General features: G+C 39.6%; 1 protein-coding gene across 1 annotated transcript in view; it reads left to right on the top strand.

Moving 5' to 3' along the window:
* Nucleotides 1–25,740, top strand: part of nrg2b (neuregulin 2b) — a 60,747-nt gene that overhangs the window by 11,055 nt on the left and 23,952 nt on the right. The window contains exons 2-4 of the mRNA XM_073486771.1: nucleotides 17,514–17,676; nucleotides 20,387–20,505; nucleotides 21,469–21,592. Of these exons, the coding sequence (XP_073342872.1) occupies nucleotides 17,514–17,676; nucleotides 20,387–20,505; nucleotides 21,469–21,592 (406 nt within the window). The remainder of the gene's footprint in view (nucleotides 1–17,513; nucleotides 17,677–20,386; nucleotides 20,506–21,468; nucleotides 21,593–25,740) is intronic.

Here is a 25,740-nt window from a genome sequence, read left to right as displayed (position 1 = left end):
AATAAGGTAATCAAATCATAATGGCCCCTGCTTAAATAAAGGATACAAAAATGGCGGTCATCTTTATCTCCCTGTTGTTCTTCAGTTTGGAATCTATAGTATTTCCATGTCCAATTCAACTTTTTTTTTTTTTTTGTTGACATCCGAGTCTTCAGTCACAATTTTGGAATAATCTCTGAACCCATCGACTGTCATCTGATGACAAATTAGACTCTTGGGGCAACGGCCAATGTTTCAGGGCTTCCAGATGTCCGTTATCCGGATATCCGGGCCAAGACTTCCTCTTCCGTGTGCTGGTCATTGTTTACAGGCCAATTAGCAACTTCAGATGTGAGAAACAGAGTTGGAGTTGAGAGACAACTCTTGACTTAAACTTAAGTTGTTGTCAGACGATAGCCGATGGATTCTGAGATTACATTTCAGACAATGCATTCATGCTCTCCACATGGACTGTATTTACCTGAATGCAACCAAAACCCGCTCAAACATGATTGGTACACGGACCTCAAAGTTGTCCCTAGTCTACAGATTTGTGTTTAGATTTCTGTGTATAGAGATTCATTTTTGACTGACTAGAAAGATGCAGGCTTCATCTGGTGGCATTTCAGATGAAATCAGGAAATTGGTATCGGACTGTATGTTAGCGAGATAGACAGCTTTTTCAAGTAACTTTTGAGGATATTTAGAATTATCCCGACAATAGATAATATAATTCACCATGATCAACTAATCATGAGTGCTTTTTTATCGCGATACGCAACCGTACGACTCACTGACCTGATTTCGGACCAGGGAGCTCTGAAGCACTGAGGAATAGGATATAACAGGCGTTGGAAACAAATAATTGTTACCAAGTCATTGTTGGATTTTGTCTATTTTTAAAGGTTTTTGGATTTTGACTTTCATCTTTTTATTGGATATGTTGGTAATAAGAAAAATTTAGAATATCACCAGACCTATCCTTTAATTGTTTTATTACCTCCGCAAAGGAGGTTATGTTTGCCCCCGTGTCCGTTTGTTTGTTTGTTGGTTGGTTGGTTTGTCAGCAGTATTGCACAAAAACTTCTGAACAGATTTCCACAAAACTTGGATGGAGGATGAATCTCAGCCCAGAATAGACCCCATTAACTTTTGTTGCAGATCCAGATAAAGGGACAGATCATTGAATTTTTTCTCACTTTCTGTAACATTGTGAGATAGGACATTTTTCCACATTTTTGTTAATTTCTCAGGGATTAATGTTTGGATCTGGATGAGAAAAATCAGATGTATTTAGGTGGCTGGTATCTATGAGTGAGTCCAGATCTAGCGGATTTAAAAATGTTTTATTTAACATTGGATTGGGCTTGATTGAAATTAAAGGGGACTGTTGGGCCTTGGTGGAGGTATGCACTCTACTGATTGCCATTCTAGTTTATATTTTGTAACATTCCTTTTCAGTAACATTTTGGTTTTTACAATTAATATGCTTGTGAAGTATTAAAAAGTATAATGGCCCCCTCTTTATTATAGAGAATTGATTAGAGAAGGTGATGGCAAAAAGAAATGATCACACGGTGTATGAGATCATTTATCTGGCTGTTTTCAGGGTTGTCGTCCTTCACCTTAGTGGTCCAGGATGTCACTACCTTTATTAACCTCATTCACTAAGGTCTGCTGTCTGTCTTCATTAATGTCATCCATTTATCCACTATGTGTCACCTGGGTACGAGTGCACGCATTTAGCTTTAAATGTATGTGTGTGCTGGTTCAGTTTGACTTCATGGATCATCAGCATTTATATTGTGTGTAATTATAATCATGTTGTAAAATAAGCCCAAGGTGTGAAAGATGGGCTGTGTTTGACTGAAATAGGATTACATCCTCTGTTCTCTTGTTCCCCCACACGTTCTGACTTTCATAAATTATTACTAAAGCCTGGTCTTTTTTTAATTTTACAGTAGGTAACTGTTGTAATGCCCCCATTTTCTTCTGACCACTAAAATAACTTGTTTCTTCTGTGCTTTAAATATATTCTAAACAAACTGGGAAAGGATTCGTGTGTGAAAATGCAACTTCTTATCATCCCAAATCACATCCCTGTTGTTTTATATTCCTTGGATGCATTATATTTGCTAAAAAGAAAAAAAATGTTTCCAACTGGAAATGACAAAACATAAGTGAGGTACAAACTGTTTCTTCATGAGTAAACGAGCACTCTGTCCATTGATAGTTGGACCCACTCATAATAAATATTTTGTCGCTCTCGTCTCTGGTGTATGAAGCATCACAGGCCGACCGGCTAATAAAGGAGCATGCAGTGATCAGTTTAGTGAGGTTACATTACAGGGTTTCTGGGAAATCAACTTCAAACATAAAAAACTGCTATTTGCTGTTGCCAACATGCAAAGTTGCCAAGTGCAGATTTAATCCTCAATAAACCTTTGTCAGTGCAGTGTGCTCATTTTAGTGGATATGGAAATGCCCCAGAGACTTCAATGCACAGTAACGCCAGTCAAACAAAAGGCCAAGAGGCTAGTGAGGCTTCATTTTTTTTTCAAATCTTACATGTTATTTAGTGTCATACTTTATGTACATACACCCACAGTACATAAAGCACTGTGGTCCCTCTAAAATAACAGTTTGTGGTCCTTACTTTTTCATATATCTATGTAGTGAACAGTCTGCTAAACAACCCACACATTCAAAGAACGCAGTCAAAGAAGGTTAAAATGTCTTGTGGAGTAACTCTTGATGGATGCAGAGCTGGCACACATACTTAAATAAATAAATGTGTCATTCCCAAAATTAGACTTTCATTATTTCCTGCAGAAGCTTTGATATTGTTTTGTAAAATGTATACTTCATAGAAAACATCAACAATCAAACACATCAGTTTTTAAAGTTAGTTCCAGATGATATGAAATGCTTAGGTATTAAAGAACATCTTACATGTGTGGCACCACACAGCTTTGATTTGGTACCAGGAAACTTCAGTAATAGCAGCACTCACTAAGCTACAACTTTGACTTTTAGATTTGATTAGTTGCCCAGATAAATGTATTGTTTTCATCTTATCATGAAAATAAACACAGAGCCAGACAATGCAAAGAAGATTGTAATATAACATACCAAATACTGGCAAAGACAAAACAAATCTAAAAGAAATTGACTACAAGGGACCTCCAGATCAAATAAATATGCCCTTTGTTGGTTTTGAGTGAATCAAACGGCCAGAACACTGAACTCCAGTCTCCTCTTTCTAAAAGAAGATACTTGTCAGTTAAGAACCAATAAGCTGATTTGGATTTTACTTTCTCAGCTTGTGTCCATTTTGTAGAAAGTCTGGCAAACATGACTGAAAATATGTAGAAGGCCGTCACTCAAGCTATGATTCCAGGGTCAGTAGTTATAGTACATTTTGTCAGTGGATGTACAAACTGAACTGTAGTCCCAAGCTTTCAACAGCATATGTCCGAGGACAGATATTTGGTCTATTACAACTTGGGTTTTATTTCAAAGCTCTGGCCTTTTGTTAAATCAGTTATAGTGTAATAACATTTAGCTCAACAGTTACTGAGATCTCAGAATGTAATGAAAGCTCTATAAAGAAGCGCGAGGGGACAAGACACATGAGTGGTCAGACAAGGAGGCATGTTAAAAACAAGCTGCTAGTTGTACCCTATTTGCTGTAACCTTATTTGTGTGTAAAACCCAAAGTGGGCGCACCTTAAGTTGCTAATAATCCAAAGGACAGGTTAAGTTGTAGTTTAACCCTTCTGCCTTTGGTATCTATTTCAAATAAATCTGATGAACCTGGTGGTTTGTTTTGAACCTGCATGACTGACTGACTGCTCTTTTTTTTTTTTTTACTAGAAAAAGTTGCTGCTTTTTGAGATCTCAGCAATGTAAGTCAATTCCCTGGCCGCAGTCAATGGGAGTTTAGTGCAGCTCTTGTATGTGCATTAACTTTGGTTTAGGTAAGGATCCTCGAAACCAATTGTCGATGTCAGATAGGGTTCTTCGAAAAAGCTTCATACAGTGTGTTGCTGTAGTCATGATGAGTATAAATAAAAAGATGACTACACAGTTGTGAGTTAAATGGTGCGATCTTTGTCATGGTCTTTAAAGATGCAATATGTAAGAATAGTCTGTGTTGAACTCATACACAAACAAATAGGGGGCAGCATATCATCTGAGCAACTGCTAACTGCTGCTAACTGTCGCTGCCATTAGCTAGTTAGCTCAATTAACCATGCAGCTACCTATTAGCTGACTCTGCTAGTACTGGGAGCTGTAAGCACCGGGGGAGTGTCTTTGTCTTTTACTATCGGAGTACCACCTCTTGAGGTACAAGGTCGCTTGTGGCTAACTGGTTAGCATGCTAACTTCAGTAAATATATCTCTAACACTTTTTTATGTTTTCAACTAAAATTCTTATATATTGCACCGTGGACTGGTCCAGTGAGTTTCCTTTTTGGCTGTTTTTCTTTCCTTAACTGTAAAACACATTGTGTAATCTCTTCACTGATGTCAGAAATACTAAAGTTGTCAACAGTTCTTAGACTTTTAGCTGAAGAAGAAATGTAGAGTTGTGTGTCATCTGCATAACAGTAGGAATTGGTACCATAGTTACAAATGATGGAGCCTAATGGCAACACATAGAGATACAAAAAAAATAGGACCAAGGTGAGAACCCTGGGGTACACCACAAGAAATAAATGTCACCATCTTTGTTTTGTCTTTCAAAGCTGCGGTGGGGCATCTTCTTCTATCAGTGTCTTTGTTTGGTCTTTTAAAGGGGCAGTGGGACATCTTTCTTCTGCAGAATCTTTAGCTCCTCATGGAGGATGTGATCAATGTTTCAATCCCCTTATCAGGAGAATTGTGTCTGTTAGTCTGCGTTACAAGCCTGCAGTTAATGGTGTGTGTGTGCGTTGGGGGGGGGTTGATAGGAGAGATGAGAGGTGAGAAATGGTAGGGTGAGGGGTGGCGGATAAGAGATGGAGGAGGGAAAGGCGAGAGAGCAGGATGGATGAAAACAGGAAAGGAGGCAAAGGTGAGACAGAGAGAGAGATAGAGATAGGAGTGAAGACGGATGGATGAGAGGAGGGGAGAGGTGAGGAGAGAAAGAATAGAAAGTGTTGGGGGGGCAGGAAGAGAGAGGGAAAGAAAAAAGATAAATGGAGGACAGGTGGGGCGCAGAATGACTTGCACACGACTCCCAGCCCTGGGAAAGAAAAAGAGGAGAAGGAGAGACAGAGAGAATAGCTTTTCCCCACCGTTCTGCCCGCAAGCCCTTCATTAACTATTCATTACCAACTCTGCACATCCTCCCTATCTATCTATCTATCTATCTATCTATCTATCTATCTATCTATCTATCTATCTATCTATCTATCTATCTATGCATCCTGCTTCAACCTCTTTTCTTGACATACAGCTAAGATTTACGTACACACACACATTGCTCTCCGCGTGTGTATGTACATAGTTGTGTGTGTGTGTGTGTGTGTGTGTGTGCGTGTGTGTGTGTGTCTATAAAAAAACCCTGATTTCTGTTGCATCTGAGGGGTGTATTTATACTTAAGTAGATCTCACTGCAGCCAATAGAACAATGCACAGCACCAACGATGAGAGACAAGGTCAAGTCAGCGTGCGTATGTGTGTGTTTGTGTGTGTGTGTGTCAGCATATATGTTTGTGTGACTACAAAAACAGAAAGGGGAGGAAGGGAATGATTTATTGACAATCACTCTTGCAACCACGCACACACATCCACACAAAATGATTTTCTTTATCAAATGTGGATCTGACAGGAACACACAGACACACAAACAGAGGTTGCTAAGTATTCTATGTTTGCTACACACACACACACACACACACACACACACACACACACACACACACACACACACACACACACACGGACAGGTTGCCCTGGGCTTGGTATTGCTGCTGCTGTGCAGAGGTTAGCTGGGTGATACTGCATGAAGGCCTGTTGTGGCTGTTATCATTCAACAACCAACGGTCATCTCTCACTTTTTCTCTCTTTTTATCCCTTTTCACCCTTTCCCTTCTTCCCTCTCTCGTTCTCTCTCTCTCTCACACACACACTCCCTCTCTCTCCTACTCTTTCTCAACCCCCCCCCCCCTTTTTTCTTTCTGCCTTACATCCTCTCTCTCTTTCTCTATCTCCTGCGCCCTCCCTGGTTTCCATGGTGACAGCTGTGCGCTGCAGAAATCACACTGATCGGAGAATGAGATAGAAGGAGCTTCTCTCTTTTATACATGAACGCACACGCAGGCACACTCGCACACAAACACACACTCGACACATACAGTATGTTTGCAGATTCTTCCATTATGACACACACGCATCAGTTTTCTCTGCACGTCTTTGTACATTTTATGAATGTACTATGCTTCTTCACTCACTAGTCTGTCAGCTGACTCACACACACTAGCACACACACACAGACACACGTTGTGCCCATGTGTGCAGGCATGTTGCTGGCCATGCCTTCTCAGGGTGCCATACCTGTCTGCGAACACAGCTAATTGGTTTGGCTTTCATATCACTCTCTGTTATTGGATCATGCTTAGCAAGAAATTAGATCAATTCTGTTGATGCCGGCTTTGCTGGACAGAGAGCGAGAGAGAGCGAGAGAGAGGGAGGAGAGGAGGGAGGGAGCATCAGCTGACCTTGAAAGAAGGACCTCTTGATGGACGGCTGATGGGAGTGCTGGTCAAGTGTGATTGGCTAGTGGAGCAGGCCGGTCACAAGCTATTGGCCAGACACTGCTGTCCATTTGTGGCTCCCCTACCACCACCCCACAACACCCACCCACCCTCCACCCCCACCTCTCTGTGCTCTCACTGAGGAATTCTCCCATCACTCAGTGATACAGAAGGCTTGTATCAGCAACTTACAGTGCACACACATATATACACACACACAGACACACACACATTCAATACACATTTAAACATGCACAGACAATCACACGTACCCATCAGTGCAGACTATAAAATATCATGTGCATCGCAAATACTCACATGTTCCCATGTATGCACAAACACACACACACACGCGCGCGCACACACACACACACACACACACACACACACACACACACACACACACACACACACACACATATATATACATTCATGCACATTCACAGTGCTGTGGAAAATCGCTGTGTGTAAATTGCAGCTGCAGAATTAGACTTGTTATGGCTTGCTTGGTGCCTGTGGTGTGTGGGATGTGTGAATCTACTCTAATTGTGTTCGTGCACATGTATTTCAGAGTCTCTCTCTCTCTTTTCATGCATAACTGAAAATTGTTGAGCAGGCTTTGCTTTTTTAATGTCTGCAGTAGTACGGATAGCTCCTTATCAAACTAAAACTCTAACATAACATTTACAAATTAGTCAATTTAAAATGTATTTCTGTTTTCCTCCACATAATTTTTTTCTGCTCTCGTTAGCAAGCAACACTGCCAAAAATAGGCTTTTTTGCGAAGAGCTTTGACAGGGCCCACAGGATTTATTAGCTGACTTGGATCTTCTCTGGTCTTTTTGCTAATAATTTTAAAGGTAAAAACATATAAAGAGGATGCAAAATAGGGTGTCCCTAAAGGATTGCACAACCACTCAAAGACATCAGATAGCCATGTAAAATGCCATTATTCTATGGTGCAATATGAAGGTTTGACAGCCTTTTAAAGAGTTAAGCTGATTCTGATATATTTGTTTTCAGGTTGCTGATTGCTGAAGTCTTGAAATATATACATTTACATCTCCTAAATAATATTTAACATTCTAACATAAAAATCCCTTAAAAACCCCTCTCTGTTGGGAAAGTTAACTGTTTCGAGGAAGCAGTCAGTCACTATGCCCTATTTGATCTGTCAGCACTTTCTTGTTGTGCTGGTCTGTTTAAAGAATAAATCTTTCTATGTATTTATTAAACTTACAGTATGTCATTTCTGTCACTATTGGTCTCTCAATCAACACAATGAAAACACAGTTTATTGATGTTGTGAAGTGGAAATCTATCTGACAGTGAGTCACACAGAAATCTTCGCAGATGAGGTAATGTTTTAAAGTTTTATTCATGTTACGTTTAGTCACATTTGCCAACTTTCTTCCTCACTCTCTGACTCTCTCCCAGAAGTTATAGTGACAGGCGACCAAATAAAATGCACCGTTACTTTGAATCAAATTAAGCTACATACTTCTCTGGTTTGAACATTGTTGTAAACATTCGGGATAATCTGAGTACACAACTAAACAAAATATTTAACAATGGTCTTGTAGTTTTTAGACATCTCATTGCAGAAATGTTTCATATTACTGTACATATTTAAAGTAGGACAGTCTCAGATGTTCAAGATTTTGTGTTCTTATCATACTCAGTCAAATTGTTCACCCTACAGTGGGATCCTTGTACTGTCTTACATGCGTTGTTTGGTAATTAATGCAGTGAAAATGAAGGTCTGGGCAATGAGGCATGATGGAAAGATCAGTTAAAATTACCTATTTAAAACATCACCTGTCCAACATCCTAATGCACCCTATAGGTGCTAATGTATTTCTGGCATAGAGCGAGTGGTTTTAAGACTTAATGGAGGAGCCTTCACAGTAAATTCCTCCTCCTCAGCATTTGTGATTTGGTTTTGGAACATCAAGCAGTGTGCAGCAAGGCTGTTTATATGTTTTACAGCTTTATAAACCGGTGAGTTACTGTGATTAAAGATTCAAGCATTAAAAATAAACCCATAGAAGAATCTACCTGTCTTTAATCACATCTAAAATAAGATCAATGAATCAGTCTGTGATTTTAGTTTGAAAGAAATGCACTTGGGCATTAGAGTAGCAGATCTTTGATGATGAATAGGAGTCATTTTGATGTTTGATTAAAATAACTACACAATAAACACACATGCAGGAACATCTTCATTTCCCAATTTTTTTGCTCATTTTCATTGGGATCAATTGTATTTGTTTTAAAAGGACAAACTCGTATGAATGTCTGAATACCTAAAGTATTATGTCAGATGTTAAAAATGTGTTTAAATTGGAGCGGAAATTTTCAGTGATTCAATCAATCCGACACTGTCACGCCCGCGAAATGCGGATGTCACATCCATGAAGGGTAATTTCCTTCTGCTTTTCAGCTAACATTCCCTGGATGACTAAACTTCCATGATGTTGCCTGAGGAGAGCATCCCAGAGAGGGATGAGCTCATTGGTAACCAGGTTCACCACTCACAGCTGCTTCAGGCTGACTTTCACCACTCAGTTCCACACTTACCTGCATAAAAGCCTGACAGTCTCACCTCAGTCTCACCTCAGACTCACCGGTTGATGGGTCTCATCTGGGCTGAGCTGCTGTGGTAAAATCCATCTTAAAAATACAGTCTAGAAATCTTATTTTTCATAAAACAAGTAAAAATATGTGCCGAAGGGGTCAAATAATAATAATTATTATAATTCCAATGCAAATTATCTTGTTTCAAGGATTACTTCAGGACCTAATTAGTTATTAAAGGACAAATCCCCCCGAAAACCTATTGTGATTGGTGTTATTAGCTTCATGGTAAGATGTAGACCACATAATAACATGTCAGGGTATTTACAGAAGGTTCAATAGAGTTTAATTTGATTAGATGATTATGGATTATGATGTCACTGGTCATTTTGCTCTATATATATCCCTAATTTCCTTCCTGTGGGTATTTCCTGAGGAAGATCTGTTGTTGGAGAAACATCCCTAATAAAATTAAAGGGAGCTGTGATTCCAGTGAGCAGGTACTCCTTGTATTACTAAACAGTTTAAGAGCAGGAAATATTTTAACTGCCTAAAACATGAAACAGTAAATGTCAGGTTTTAATTCTCTGTAGATTCTGCATGTTGGACTTATATTGATACGTCATACAGGAAGAAAACTATCGTGAAGAAAAACAAATTTAATAATTTTCTCTCAACTGAAAAATCACTTTCTCTTAGAAATGATTTTTTTTTAAATTTTGCCAGTTACCTTTCATCAGGAAGCATAATTGCTGTCTGGATTCTGCTCACTGGCAAGAGTTTTTGCAGTCGAAGAAATGTCTTGCTCTTGTTCTGCACAGAGGTCTGACTTTGATACCAGAGACTTGCGCTCACATCCTGAGTATTTTGTGAGATTAGTTTTAGATTTCTTAAAAAATTTGGTTAAGCTGAGGGAAAGACTGTGGTTAATGTTGAATATAGAAGAAAGATACAGTAAACACGTCCTGTATTTTGCCTCCAGTCAGTCTTGACTTTTTCCAATATTTAACCAAGTCAACGATCTTTCCATAACTTTAACTGAGTATTTATCATGCTTTAGTTCCTACAAACAGGCATTGTATTGTAAGACTAAATATTGACTGGCCAAAAAGAAAAGTCACCAAGCCTTCCATTGGATAATTACTGCAGTGATTCATATGTTTCAGCTGGCAACAAGTTATTGAACCCTAACTGATGCAGTGAGTAGCTTCTCATTTCTTCAACAACCATGTCGGAAGACATATCCTGTGGTCATGGAAAAGATGTTTCTCTGTTTCAGGGTCAAATTATTGGGCTGCATCAAGTAAAGAAAACAACTAAGGAGATTGCTGAAACTACTAAAACTGGAATAAGAACTGTCCAGCGCATTATTAAAACCTGGAAGGATAGTGGTGAACCATCCTCTACGAGGAAGAAATGTGGTCGGAGATCCCTTAAACATTTGGTGAAATCGACTAAAAAAAAATCAACAGTAGAACTCACGGCTATGTTTAACAGTGAAAGTAAAAGCATTTCCACACGCACAATGTGAAGATAACTCAAGAGATTAGGACTAAACAGCTGTGTAGCCTTCAGAAAACCACTTATCAGTGAGGCTAATCGGAAACAAAGTCTTCAATTTGCTAGGGAGCACAAAGACTGGACTCTGGAGCGATGGAAAAAGGTCATGTGGTCTGATGAGTCCAGATTTACCCTGTTCCAGACTGATGGGTGCATCAGGGTAAGAAGAGAGGCAGATGAAGTGATGCACCCATCTTGCCTAGTGCCTACTGTACAAGCCTGTGGGGGCAGTGTTATGATCTGGGGTTGATTCAGTTGGTCAGGTCTAGGTTCAGCAACGTTATGTGCCCAAAAAAATCAGCTGTCAGCTGACTACCTGAATATACTGAATGACCAGGTTTTTCCATCAATGGATTTTTTCTTCCCTGATGGCAAATTCCAAGATGACAATGCCACGATTCATCGGGCTCAGATTGTGAAAGAGTGGTTCAGGGAGCATGAGACATCATTTTCACACATGGATTGGCCACCACGGAGTCCAGACCTGAGCCCCATTGAGAATCTCTGCAAATTCATATGTACAGCAATATTACCTAAACCAACTGACTATACCATAACAAGACCGTCAGGTAAAAAAAAGAAAAGAATGGTGGTTTAGAAAAATATTATACATGTGAAAAATACTTACAGGGTTTATTGTACATATCTATTATATTTTCAGTTATAGTATTTCATATATTTATTTTATTTTTGTCGTCATCCAACCTGTCAGGTGAGCCCTCTGTAAGGTACGTGTAAAGGGATGTGGCATGTGGATGTGATCTCGACTTTAATGGCAAAATATAGATGACACTAAAACATATCAAAGTATTTCCAGCAGGTACAGTACAGTTTAATAGCAGGATGTGTCAGGTTTTAGTTCTTCTCTCTAGACTCAGTGTGTTCTAGGCAACAGACGTAACAATATTTTCTTGCTTTTCCTCCGTGAAAATGTTTGGCTCTCCTTCTTTTATCATGTTATCACTATCACTCTCTTCACTTCCATGTAAAATCAGGAGCTTAGTACAAGGAGTTTAGGCATTTGATTGGTCAAAACAAAATCTGGGAAATCCAAGAAAGAGTATAAAAATACATTTCAATGCTGAACATAGAGTTATGTATCTGGTTGAAGGGAATCTGAGGACATTTTGCCTGTAAAGTGGGCATCTTGCAGAGCTCTGGCCACACAGTGGGAACAGCACTGAGGAAGAGAAGCTGTGTCCTGCTCCTGCAAATGTGATTGAATTGACCACTTGAGGTAGTTTGAAGGGATTGATTAATAGATTGACAGAAGGATTGACTGTTATTTAACACTGGATGTATGGACAAACTGGCTGTCCTCTCCTTCTCCTCCTGTGTGTCTTAACCTCCTACTCGTGTGTGTGTTTTGCCAAGCGTTAGAAAAATATTCCAATCTGCCGAGACTTAAATTTCATTTTAACACCTCACTCCCTTTTCTCCCACACATATTTTAAATGAACTCACTGGTTTGGGTGAAGTCACAACCATCATTTCTGTCTGGTTATTAACTGGTTTCTGGTTTATCAGATGTGCTTCATGTCTATTCATTCACTGTTTGAAATGAGAGGCCTTTTTACCAGTGTTGTTGAAGTGTTGAAGCTAAATCAGTATCTTTTTATGTATGTATTTGACTACACTGTGTTATTTGTGTCTCCTTGCTGTATTTTCTTTCCTTCGTTTGGTGGCATTTCTGGTTAATTTACTGTTGATTATTTCGAATGTATTTACGGACTGTGAAGCACTTTGTAACTTGCTTTTGAAAAGTGCAGTACAAACAAAGATTATTATACTCAGAGGTATTTTGTCATTGTGAGTCTAAATGTCAATTCTGCACTGCCGGAATTGGCCTAAACTCACCCCTCCCTCAATGAAATCTCATCTCTTTTCTACATGTGGTACATTGTTATTAGATTACAGTTCCCATGATTTCCTTATTGTCTCCTGCAACATATCCATAGCCAAATGCTGCCTGAAAACAGCAACAAGGCTGCTCGTTTTCCTCTGAAAAACAGTTTGTCATGACTGCAGTAAAGTGGTGAGTTCTGACTTTATGCATTTTTTACCGAAATAACAAAGGATCCTGGTAACTCGTCCTTGTTTTAGATGTGAGCAACTCACAGAATGTTTCCTGTAATGACTTCCAGCTAGCGATGTCCTTTTGAAGTAGGGCCTCGGAAGGGCTCAGCCTGAGAGGTTTAATGGTGCGTTCATGTCTTGTTGGATTTACAGTAGATATGACTGGGTATAAGGGTTGGGTTATACTCAAAACAAAATAGTTTATACGTCGCTTGTCCGACCACAAGAGTGTTTATAGCTGCTCTGAACAGCCACACTCGAAGGCGGGATGAAAATCTGGCTGTCAAAGAGAGGAGGGTAATGTAATATCGTTTAAATATGTAGATATCGCCGCACATTTTCATACAATCTCTCCTGGAAGGTTTTCATAATGTTGCACTTAGTTGAAAAGGGACAAAGGGCTCTTTTCTTACCTCCACACAGCAAGCTAATCATGGCGTGACGTGGGTGTGAATGTTGAATCGTCAATTTCAATATTATACAGCAGTGGTTGGACACAGCTTCACTTAATCAGACTGTTGAAAGGTGTGGCTGGTAATTTTTATATTTTATAATATAAAATTATATATTTTTTTGCCATTTGAGTACAGCTCAACAATCTATTAACACAAAAATGACACATTATCATATAAAGAGCCATTATAACATGTTATTACACATCCAGCAGACATGAAGAAACAACATTTTGAGTCATCATTCCAGCTTAATAAAAAATGTCCAATATTTACTCTCCTTATATCTGTTTTTGTCTCCAGTCGCCAGGACCAAATGTTTCTGCAAATCACTTATGTGTTCACATTTGTTTTAGTACAAAATGTGTCCTATCATGCTGATAGTATCATATCTGAAGATGGAGGGGATGGTGGTGGAGTCGCAGGCAAGCAGGCTGCAAAGCCAGTGAATGCAGTTCAAGACTGCGCTTCAACATTCACAAGCATGACACAACTAGACATCTTTAAGGAGGCTTCAGGACAACCAGCCTTGTTAATGGCATAAAATTGGATGTTTTTAACTCGGCCTGTTAGTGGTGACCAGTCTTTTTTGTGCCTAAACCTAACCAGACCATAAGTACAGTGTTGTCAAGATAAAATTTAAAATTTGACCTAAACAAACATAAAGTAGCAACATGTAGAAATGTAAAGTTTCAACATATCCGTGGTGTGCAGAAACATACACTAAACATTTATTCAGGTGACTAGGTTGCTGGCTGCACTGCGCTCACCTGCTAGTCACAGACTCTATCTGCAGAGGGTTTATCAGAGCTATTTCACAGTAAACAACTGCCTGCTGCGTCTCTCTCTGCATCTGGCCCAGAAAAAGAAACGCTCTCACGATTTTCCTTGTTTGGTTTCATCAGTCAACATGAGCTCAAGCCAGTCGAGTTGAGTCAAGCTTCAACAGCAGATCTAGTCTTAACTGACTGTGTAACATCTGGAGCCTCAGAAAAGAAAAGAAAGTAGCACTGCTGACTATTTTTGTATATTTTCAAGAAAATAACCAAAATAGCAGCCAAGTATTTCCAAAAATATACAATGAACACTCAGTGCTATTCTTCATCATAACTCAGAGAGAGAGAGAGGCAGCATCTGGTGATGTTGAGATGATTTACTCTGGTGTGACGTAGAATTATACATCAACATCATGTGTTGGGCTGTGACAAGACTAAATCTTACAAAATGTGAGAACTGGATTTAAAGATGTGCTGCTTGTTCTGTTGTGAGTCTAGAAATCCTACTTAAATCCTACTTACATAACTGCAAGCTGCTTGGATGGTACTTCAGAGAGGTTCTCCTCTTTAGCTCCATCCTGAGTTTTTTTCCCCAATTAACTTCCACTTGTGTCATTTAAGGATAAGGTGGCTCTTAATGTATATTTATGTTGCTGTGAATCAATCCCATTTAAAAGACCAAAACCAGCTATGCACTGCTCAGTCTGTCAACACCTACTGACTTCCCTACCCTGTCTGTGGTACAATTGTTCCTACTAAAGATGTAAAACAGGTCACAAATGTTAAGCTTAGCTTTTCTTTTTAAAGGGCTCAATGATTTCCTGAAATAGCCGGGCACTGTTTTTAGTAAATGTTACACAAACAGGATTAAAAGGTATATTTATTGGGGACTATTTTTAGTGATGGATTAATACACATTTGGTGTTATGGGAGCAGGATGTGTGTGTGGGATTGAGTCAAAATAAACTACAGTGTGTGTTCATGATGATTAAGGAACATGGCACCCAAAGCCACAGTGAGCCTCACTTGTGTTTATTTTATCATTTTGACAAAAATGGAGCTCATGGCACAGAGGATGAAGATGTATCAGGCTTTGGCTACATCACTTGTTTGCAAGATAAATTAATTGTTGATTTGGCTTCATGGGATTTGTTCACAGTGAGACAGATCAGGAAAACAGCCATCAATGTCAACAATACTAGACCTGCTTGCATCATGGAAAAGAACTTGGGCCAAGTTCACACGTGCATGGATATTTTTTAAAAAGTGGATTTTCCTCCTTCTAAGAAAAATCCTGTCGACATAAGCACTGTTTTAATCTTTTAACCAAATGAAAATGCAAAAACAAGCTGTCAAGAGCATGCCAAATTGACAGGCGGCAATATAACCCTAACCCTAAAGCCATGTTGGCCAGTCAGAAGCCTGAGAAAAGCTTTTACCAGTTGGCTACCTGCAACTAGAGGTCTGACCAGGTGTCGTCTGAAACTGGCGTCGTTGGCTGTGGTTACACCCCGCCTTTCCGAAACCCCGCTGTTCCGAAAATAGACTTCCATTCTTCGTAATGGCGGGGTTTCCCATTTTTCTAAAGACCCCGCTATTTCGAAAAGGCTATTGGGGAAACCCTGACCCTAACCCTATTGGGCAGTAATTTGAAGTTGAAAGTTGGAACAGCGTGTTTTTGGGGGAGGGTTGGAACAGCGGTGTTTCGGAGTGGGGGTGTTTCGGAGTGGAAGGCTGTCCCCGTTGGCTGCGGGTCTGTTGTTGTTGGAGCGTTGGATTATCTAGCAGTGACCTCTGTAGCACATTCTGGAATGTCTGTTCCTCAATATAGGAAGAGTAATCGTACATTTAATTGTAAACATATAAAAAGTTCTGTTAGCAAGGTTAGAACCGGCGCTAATTTGGCCAGATCATGAAATGATGCCTCATGTAAAGAAAGGAGATACTGCACACAATCATCACAAGCCAACATTTTGTTTTCCTTTTCTACACCTCAACACTGAAAACGGAGTTTCTGGACATAAGACAAGCTACATTTTAAAAATACCTGTGAACATGTGGACTAAGACTTAGACAAGGGCTTTAATTCAGAGGTCTGGACCCAGGTTATTAACCTAGCGGACTGAGATGTATAACTGCCATGTCCTCAGTTCATCTCTGCATGGGCACCTTAGTACCACATTATACATATATCTCTCATCCAAATGTTTCCTGTCACACAGGCCGTCAAAACTACCCAACAAATCCTGACAAGTTGGGTAAACTGGAATGAATTTAGCACTTGTAAATCATAATCATTTGCTACTGTGAAATCCTAAACTATCCCATGAGGCTCGCAAAGTCATCCTGCTAAAATTGAAATAGAACTAAATTGGAGTTACATATAGTGTGTGTGTGTGTATATATGTATATATATATATATACATATATACACACAGCATCATGTTGAAGTTCGACATCTACAGTATGTACTGTGTGTATATGAGGAGTAAATTAAAGGATGCAGCAGTGCTGTGAGGAGCTGTGGGCCTGTACAACAGTTGCCTCACAGTTGATCAAGCGCGTCCCATCACTTAAACACTGTGTGTGAGCGTGCATGTGTGTGTGCCAGTGTGTGTACGTGTGTATAAATGGTACTAGATGGTGCTGAGTTGTCTCTTTGCTTTAGCTTCTGTGTGCTCGTGTTGCCTTCGCTGGTGTCAGTGATGCAGTCTGTTGTAGTTTTTAAGGAGAGAAGAGAGAGAGAGCGAAACTCTCCTGAGACTGATGAAGCCCATGCAGCGCGCGCGCACACACACACACACACACACACGTAAACACACCCAAATTGCTCCATAGTGAAAATCTACTGCAGAGAGTTTCTGAGAATTTTTTTGCTCTAAAAGCCTTCAGTTTGTCTTTCCAGGATTCAAACCTTACCAAGTGCTTTTCCAGTGTGTGTGTGTGTGTGTGTGTGTGTGTGTGTGTGCGTGCGTGTATGTGTGTGAGAGGGTGTGTGTGATGTATTGATTTTCCTCCATTCTTTAGCCATCTCTCATGTGAACTCAGGGTCACTTCAGGCTTTGACCCCAACATCTGAACCCTCACTAACAGATTTTCATCAGCCGCCCACATAAACACGTACACACAAGACACACACACACACACACACACACACACACACACACACACACACACACACACACACACACACACACACACACACACACACACACACACACACTAACACAATTAAATGAATAGATTAATTGAATGTCTGTAGTTAATTTCAGTAATGCAAGCTTTGATTTTCTTTCTCCGCTCCCTTTCTCTCACCCTCTCTTTCTCTTTCTCTCTCTCGCTCTGTCCAGCCTCTGCTCCTAAGCTCCGGCTGATGCGAGGCCAGTCTCTGATGGAAGGGGACAAGCTGTACTTGAAGTGCGAGGCGTCGGGGAATCCCAGCCCTTCATTCCGCTGGTACAAAGACGGACACGAGCTTCAGAAAGGCAGAGACCTCAAAATCAAGACCAACAAGTGGGTCTATCAGACTGAATATTTCTCCTCAACATTCACACTTAACGTGGACCATAGAGTTATAAAATTCCCAAAACACGTGCTGTACATACTACAATATCCCAGAGAAAATGTTGAGTGTCAAACACTTTGCTGCTTTCCGGTCATTTTTGGGCCTTTTTTGGTGGAAATGTCATTATATTTGTAAAGTTAAACACAAAATTTGGGTGCCAGGTGACAATTTAAATTTATTTGAAAATGATGCAGAGAGACTTTCAAATATTTATTTTCTTTAAGATCACCTTTCCTCATTAAATGTTCACCATGCTGAGTCTACACACATGTAGGCATGATTTACCCTTCCATCCTCTTTTGTGTTTATTATTATTCATACATATACTGCATGTAAATGATGAAATCTAAATGTAAATGTCCCATGCTCTCAACAAATCACATGTTGCTGTTCTTTTGATTGTGGTTGGACAGCTGTGGAGTAGCTAATGCTTAACTGGGTTGTCTGATGCTAGCTAAGCTAGTTGGCAAGCTTTAATTTAGGCAACATCACCCTAAGATTAGTTAGCAAAGTGGCAAAAAAATGTTTTTGAGAAAAACTGTCCTAATATCAGACCTTCTCCTCCTTTTCCTTCTGGCTCCTCAATGGTTATCAACCGTTATCCTTCCGTTTTATGGCAGATTGCAATGTAGTCTTTATCAGAGGCATTGTCTATGAGTTGCGCTCTAGCGGTCCGTCAAAATAAAAGTACACTGCTATTTTCATGTTTGTATTGGACAAATGCACGTCTTCTAAATGACTTCTGTTTCCATCTTATTTCATTCATCAACATAGACAGTAAAGAAACAAAGCTTTAAAAGAAAGCCCCACTCCACTGTACTTAGTGTTTTTACATTTGATCTTTTTCTGGGTGATTTCCTGAAAATGTTGATAAGTCACGCTGTTCGCAAATATTTTTGATAAATAACATTTTTTGCTCAAAGTTAAAAAAAATCTAACCTCTTCTAAATTGGAACAATGACTTAAGACTACTCACCTTCCAAGCTTACGCATGCACACTGATCAGACAGTTTGAGAAGCCATAGAAGTGTGTCCCAAAATGCAGTTGTCTCAATTGTATATGGTGTTGAAAGAGTAGTGTGGCTCCTTTGAGGAATAGGTCAGTGCATAGTGTGTGTGCAGTTGAGTGACAGAGAGAACGATGATGGGTGCACTCAGAGCGGACAGGTGTTAGCAACCGGAGCAAAGGGAAAGTTTAGCAGTGAAGTTGTCTAGTAGCAGTAAGTCTACAGAAGAGGTTACAGTTTGCTCATGAATAAACTCTGCAGCTCCTCAGTATCCAAGAAGACTTTCTGTTCCAGTAACCACTATCACTGTAAATACTATAGCTATCAATGCTAATAATGTTGATATTGCGGGAATCCTGTTAACTGTGTGCAGTGGGGCTTTAAGTGTAGTTCAAGTTAGGTCAAGTCCATCTTAACACAACACCCACATGCCCATATTTATGATGAGAAATTGATTGGTCTGTAATCATTACATCTCTCTGTACTTGCAGAGAAGCAACACCTTCTTGGAACGGCTACACCCTTAGAGACGAGGGCCACATTTCACAGTCCTCGTTCTGTGAATGAATGCATTGTAAAGTTCAGTCATAGCTCAATGTTCAGTCAGGCTTCAGCAGTCTTGGTTAGAAATCAAGGAGGTACTTGACAAAGTTTCAGTATTTTTGTGTGAAGTTCCCGGTTTCCCTAGACACTTTTCCTTTGCTGAGCCATGGCGGAAGGATACATCCTGACAGTCGAATGTAGGTTTGTTGCCACGACAACACATCAACAATAGCTACACTAACCTTTCAGGATGAAGTTATTCACTTAATTCAACCAACTCAGACTACTGAAGCCTCATATTAGCTTTATCTGAACTTTACAGTGCCTTTTTTTTGTACAGTACAGTGGACTATGTGTTTGTCCCCCGTTTACAGTGCGTTAAGAAAGGGTTAGCTTCAGGGCCAGCATGAAAAAGAGGAATGAATACAGTGACCCACAACTCTTTCAGTGTACAATACATATGTACACTGAGTGTTGTGTAAATACACAGTCTGAGCATAGTTTGACTGGCTTTCATTTTGTACCTCTGTGATCGTATCATTACATGTTTCAAAGCAGCAACATCAGAAGTCTGTCTGTCCATTTTCTGTTTTTGTTGCATTAGTAACATCACACGGGCTATAATTACTAACCTGGTATAATTATAGATCACTCTTTCATCCGGTCAAAGTTTTCAGTCATTAATCATTTAATCCACTGAAATGCTCGTTTACAAGTAATATATTACTCTGTGTTACTTTAGAGATTGCAGTCAAACACTTATTTTGCACTTATACGCAGCATCCTATTCACTTTTGTACAGCAATATTAAATTTGTGTTTGACTGTGTGCTCTGATTTAATGTCATTTAAACAGAGTTTTGAGATTGCACCTGCTTTTAAGTATCTGTGTTTTGTGCCCTACATGTCCATTAGCTTTGCTGTAACAATGAATATTTGGATATACATCAGTCTGTAGATATGCATATGATGAATTTTGCATCCAGACAGAGAGTCTGCTGCTTTGTTGCAACTACAACAACTGACGCTGTCTTTTTATCTGCTCTGTGTGTGTGTGTCTGTCTCTCTCTCCCCTCTGTGTCTCTGCCCCTCTTTCCCCTTCACTGAAGAAAAAACTCAAAGGTGCAAATCAGTCGTGTTCGTGCAGAAGACTCTGGCAACTACACTTGTGTGGCTGAAAACTCGCTAGGACAAGAAAACGTTACGAGTATAATCAGCGTGCAGATCTGTGAGCAACATCGCTGTCTGTCTGTCTGTGTGTCTATCTATCTATCTGATCAATTAATGTTGATTGTAACAAAACAAAATAAACAATAATTAATGGGATAACTTTTTAACGTTAAAGCACACCCACACATAAAAATGTCTTATCTGCTTTGTTCCTCAAGCTTCTGTTCCTGTGTGCACTTTTTCATCCATCTATCTGATAACCTAAAACTTGATACTGAGGGTTTTCTGTCCATTTCCTTAGATCAGTGGGTATCAACTGCTCTTGTACTTGCTAGTAAAATTTGATCACCTTGTATTTGAACAGAAATATGAGTGCTATCATTCTGTGAGCATTCAGCATCTTCTCCTTCCCACAAAGATCTGACAGCACACCGAATGAGCTTTTCAGAATAAAAAGCCCAGAATAGAGTAGAATCACATGTGTTTAGTATAAAAAGTTATTTATGGTGCAGTCACAAAGCTAATTTGTCGACTGTGGACAAACTGCTTTGTGTTACGTGTCTATAGTGTCTGTCAAGATTAGTGGGTCTAGTGTTGGTGTATATTGTTACTGTCCTGCTCATGTATCTTATATCAGAATATTTTACAGGCTGTTGTAATCAGTATAGGTAAAACCCTGCAGTTACAGAACAGTAGACGGATTATATTACTTATATATAATATACCTTCTAAAGGAACTTTACACTGGGAGTTGGGGGAGCAGGTGTATCTGCTCTTTTCGGTCACGAAGCCAGCAGCTGTGAGCTGGAGAGCTGCAGCGAGCGCAGGAAAAGTGACTGATGCCTGCCCAAAAAAGTAAATAGATTTGTCACACTAAGCACTTTGAAATTCACTAAGGAGGTCTGAAAGGTATGTGACGTAGTGTGGTATGATATGTAGTACTATGGATACCATAGAATTTGAACAAAGAGGTGACATTGAGCGTTTTTTGCATGTGTTTCCTGTCTAACTGTCCTCGTAGTGACCACCACCACCCCGTCTCCAGGTGTGAGTCATGCGAGGCGCTGCAACGACTCGGAGAAGGCCTACTGCGTCAACGGAGGAGACTGTTACTTCATACATGGTATTAACCAGCTGTCCTGCAAGTAAGTTGGTTGCTCGCTCGGTCGGCCCTCAGTCATCACTGTGTAGTCACTCCCCCTGTCTCTCCTCCCGCCCTCTCTCTTTCTGTCTGTCTGCCTCTCTCTATCTCTCTGGGCTCAGACACTGTGTCGCTGGTCACTGCACTACCTTGTCTTCTGTTTCCTGGTTGTACCCTCCCCACATACTGTACATGCACCTGCAGCCCACCAAGCCACTCACTGTGCGCTATTTTGAAAGCTTGTTGTTTACAGTTTTTACCAAATGTCACAGCAAAAGATGTTTTTTTTTGCTTAGAGCAGTTGGCTTAAACAGATCGTGACTTAGAGATTATGTCTGCATGCACTAAAAATGTGTCTTGTATCTTTAGTTTGGGGAAGTTTGGTTTTGACAGCAACGCCTCAGAAAATGCTCCTGATAACAGAAAGTCATGAACAAAAGAAAAAACTGGTGTGTTTGCATTACAAATGATATTTATTTAAAGATTTTATATACAATCTTTTTATATTTAAATGAAACACCAGTACATTTCTTTTATCAAATTAATTATCAATGAAAGTAATGAGCTCAAACATTTTTAGATGAGATGCAAATTACAGCAAAGCTGGTGGCACGAGTTCCAGCTGTTAGCTATGTGTTAGTAGAACCCAGTGGAAACAATTATCATTCTTGTCACCTGAATAAAACTAGTTTTTTTTTAAAGTATGAGTTGGGTGATGACATGAGGTTTTAGCAATTGGAAAAGCCTCCATAAAACAAAATTACAGGTCTTTTTCTCCTTGGTCTATACTAGATTATAGTAAGAAGGTTAGTTGTGTAACTTGAAAGGAGATTCTACTTTTGCTCCCCTGCAGAGCACAGTGTTACTCAGGAACTTCACAGGCATGAAAAGTTAAAGAGGACGTCCCACTGACGTAGTACATTATCTGCTGTCTCTGTTGTCGGTCACTCTGTTGGCATGTAACCACGAAGTGCTTTGCATGCTGAGGGCACTGAGTAAAGCCAAGAGGACAGGAGAGATGAGAACGATTTTAACTCTTCAAAAATGTGCAGTGATTTGAAATGTCCAGAAGTTTTATTATTCAACGATCAGTTAGGCTGCAGAATTAAGTCGAGTCCAATGAAGACATTTTATGTCTTTGTTGGACTCATAAAATGTCCAACAAAGACATTTTATGTCTTTGTTGGACTCACCCCCATCTGTCATTGGCCACTATTAGCATTTATGCTAACAACTTAGCAGCAATAATCACACTATTGTTAATTTCTTATAGAATTAAAACTGTTCTTTAACTGTAACATTCACATAATATTCTGACAATGAATAAATTTGGTCCTGGGTGAAGTATTAGCATGAATTTCACTAAAATGGATAATCTCTTGATACTAATGATTTGATTGATGATTGATCATTTATTAACAACATGATATGATCAGTTTACTACTGGATCGTCAACCATATGACGATAGATGTATCTATTGTTAGCTCACAGTTGTAAAGTTGGCAGCATGCAGGGAATTGTGGGGACGCAGCTCAATGGCAAAACTGTTCGTCAGAGGCGAGGTCGAGTGAGGCCAAAGCCGCAACCATCTGAGAATGTTCACTGGAAGATGACTGCAGCAGGACAAGTCACACAGGGTTTTTTCTACTTAGGCACGACCAGAAATAAATATGATACTTGCATATTTAATGCATGTCCATCTGTTTTGAAGTTGCCTCCCTCTGGTGCTGCTGAACACGTGACTACAGTTCTGTCATTGTGTTGTTACTTTCTTATCAACGTTGTCAAAGTTACAAGAATATATGGATGTGAAAGCGTCATACTCATCCTGCTCTCTACCTCTGGGATAACACTGTCTGCTTCTGGTTGCTCAGATGTCATGCTGTGTCAACCTCAGACTGTGGGCGGGGGTGGGGGGGAGTCATTTGATGCACATTTTAATGGAAGAAGCGACCAAATCCACATCATCCCAACAATGTCCGCTATTTATTGTTTGTTTTTCATTTTTTACGTTGGGACAAGAAACCCTGTGGTTGCTTTGTTTTTTGGCAGCAGACACTCAGATTTGGATGTCAGGAGCTCACACATACACAAGCACCCCACAGACACAGAGCAGCCTGTGTGATGTTCACTCTGAACATGTTTAGCAGGTGCTCGGCTTCTGTAGGGGTAACATGAGTAAGACATACACAGCTCTTTTTCTCATTTTCTCTGTGACTGTTTGTGTCACCATGTTTTGTGTTGCCACTGTAGGGAGACTGCTTGACAAACTGTTCACATTCATGGCAAGCTGGATCTGAAATGTAGTAGTAGTGATGATATAACTATTTTTGCATTGACGCAGACCAGTGTGGTTAACAGGGTTCACAGCATGCTAAATGTCTCGCTAAAACTCTTCTTCTTCTGTTTATTTGAAATAACCTGTTAACATAAAATGCATCATTTCCTGTGAGTGGGAGGATTTTTCCCAGGAAAGTGCTACCAGACTGGTAGGTGTTTAGAACAGCAAGTGCAAAAATTTTTCGTGAACTGGATTAGATGAATCACTGCTGTGCTATATTAACCTATTACAGAGGATAAACAGACATGTATTTATAAGAACATATCACTGTCACATGGTGTAGTTCATCTCTTGTTTCCCCATCAACCTCAGGTGTGTTAGGGAGTTAACTATACAAGCATGGGTTAATGATTAAAAGTAAAGATTAGTCCGCTGATTGTTTGATGTGATTAAATGAAAATAATGAAATTTAAAATGCAAAAGATTTAATGGTAATGCTCAAACTGAAAGCTTAAATTTTAAAGATTAAATTGAAATTGGCCCAAATACGGACACATCACATGTGGAAAGTGAGAAACAGACAACTTCCCCCCTCCTAGAGTTTCCAAGTGGTATTATTGTTGACACTGTGACTGCAAAGACAACTCAATTGTTTCTGTTTTCCTCAAAGTCACAAATAATAACGACTCTAGAAAAAAATGTGAGTTTATTCATCATTAAGTCTGTAACAGAAATGGATCCCCAGTTAATCCAGGTAACCACGTGCCCAGTGGCAGACAACATTGTACAGTGATAGCAAGGCTTATAGGGAACTAATGTAAACGCTGATGGTTTCATTAATTTATATTCATTACATTGTGCGATCAGCATTTACTTCATAATGATACGTTGTAGCAGGAAACGTGTCTATTGCCAGTTATAGAAATACTTAAAAGCTGAAATAGAAAAAACTACATTTTTTTTTTGTTTTGCTCTTCAAGTCTGTCATCAGTAGTTTTCTGTAATCTTTGTAATTTTAAGTAACTTAAGTGAGAGATTCTTTTTTAAAGCCTGTAGCTGTCGTGTTAATGAGTAAAATCAATTAGGACAAAACAAAACAAAGCTGGTTACAGTTCCAAAAAATACAATAAAACAAGGTGAAGCATAACATCAAAATGAGTATTTTTTAGCTACACATAAATGCAACTCATAGCTCGTGGCATCTTACACTAATGTAGTAGAAGTGGAAGATGGCGTTATATTAGTATCTGGTAACATTACCCTTCTTTAACTACAAAATGCCAACCAGTCAGTATGCTGACAGCTTTTTGTATTGACCTGCCGATGAAAAAGTCTTTGTTATCCACTTTGTGAAATGTATAATTTCTTAAATGGAGGTTGTCATCCTTCAAATCTAACTTGCCACACATACTGGGTCATTCTGTAGATGTGTAACAAACAGTTCCCCTGACAATGTGAATAACAGATGGCGTGTATAGTCGTGCATGATCAAGAGCTTTGTTGTTATGCTTCCTGTACAATTGGATGTATCTGCTAGAAATCCATCCTTAGATCCTTTGGTGTCTGTTCCAGATCTGCACTCTTTGTTTCTTCATTTCCATCTCTCTGTACATACATATTTCTATCCCTTGCTTCCCCTCTCTTCTCTCTCTCTCTCTCTCTCTCTCTCTCTCTCCCTGCCTTTCTCTCTATCTCTCATCTGATATACCTTCCGGTCATTGCTGAAGGATAAATCAGGATTTTTTTTTTTCATGGTGCTGACAAGCAGAAAACTTTGTTCGAGAGGGTGCATACAGAAATTACGAGCAGCGTATATAGCAATTTAGAGGTACAAAATGTACAGGATTGTACAACCTTCTGTGCATGATTG

Source organism: Pagrus major, chromosome 18 (assembly GCF_040436345.1).
Source record: "Pagrus major chromosome 18, Pma_NU_1.0".
Classification (NCBI taxonomy): domain Eukaryota; kingdom Metazoa; phylum Chordata; class Actinopteri; order Spariformes; family Sparidae; genus Pagrus; species Pagrus major.
The sequence above is the reverse complement of the archived record's forward strand: the minus strand, read 5'-3'. Positions and strand labels throughout refer to the sequence as shown.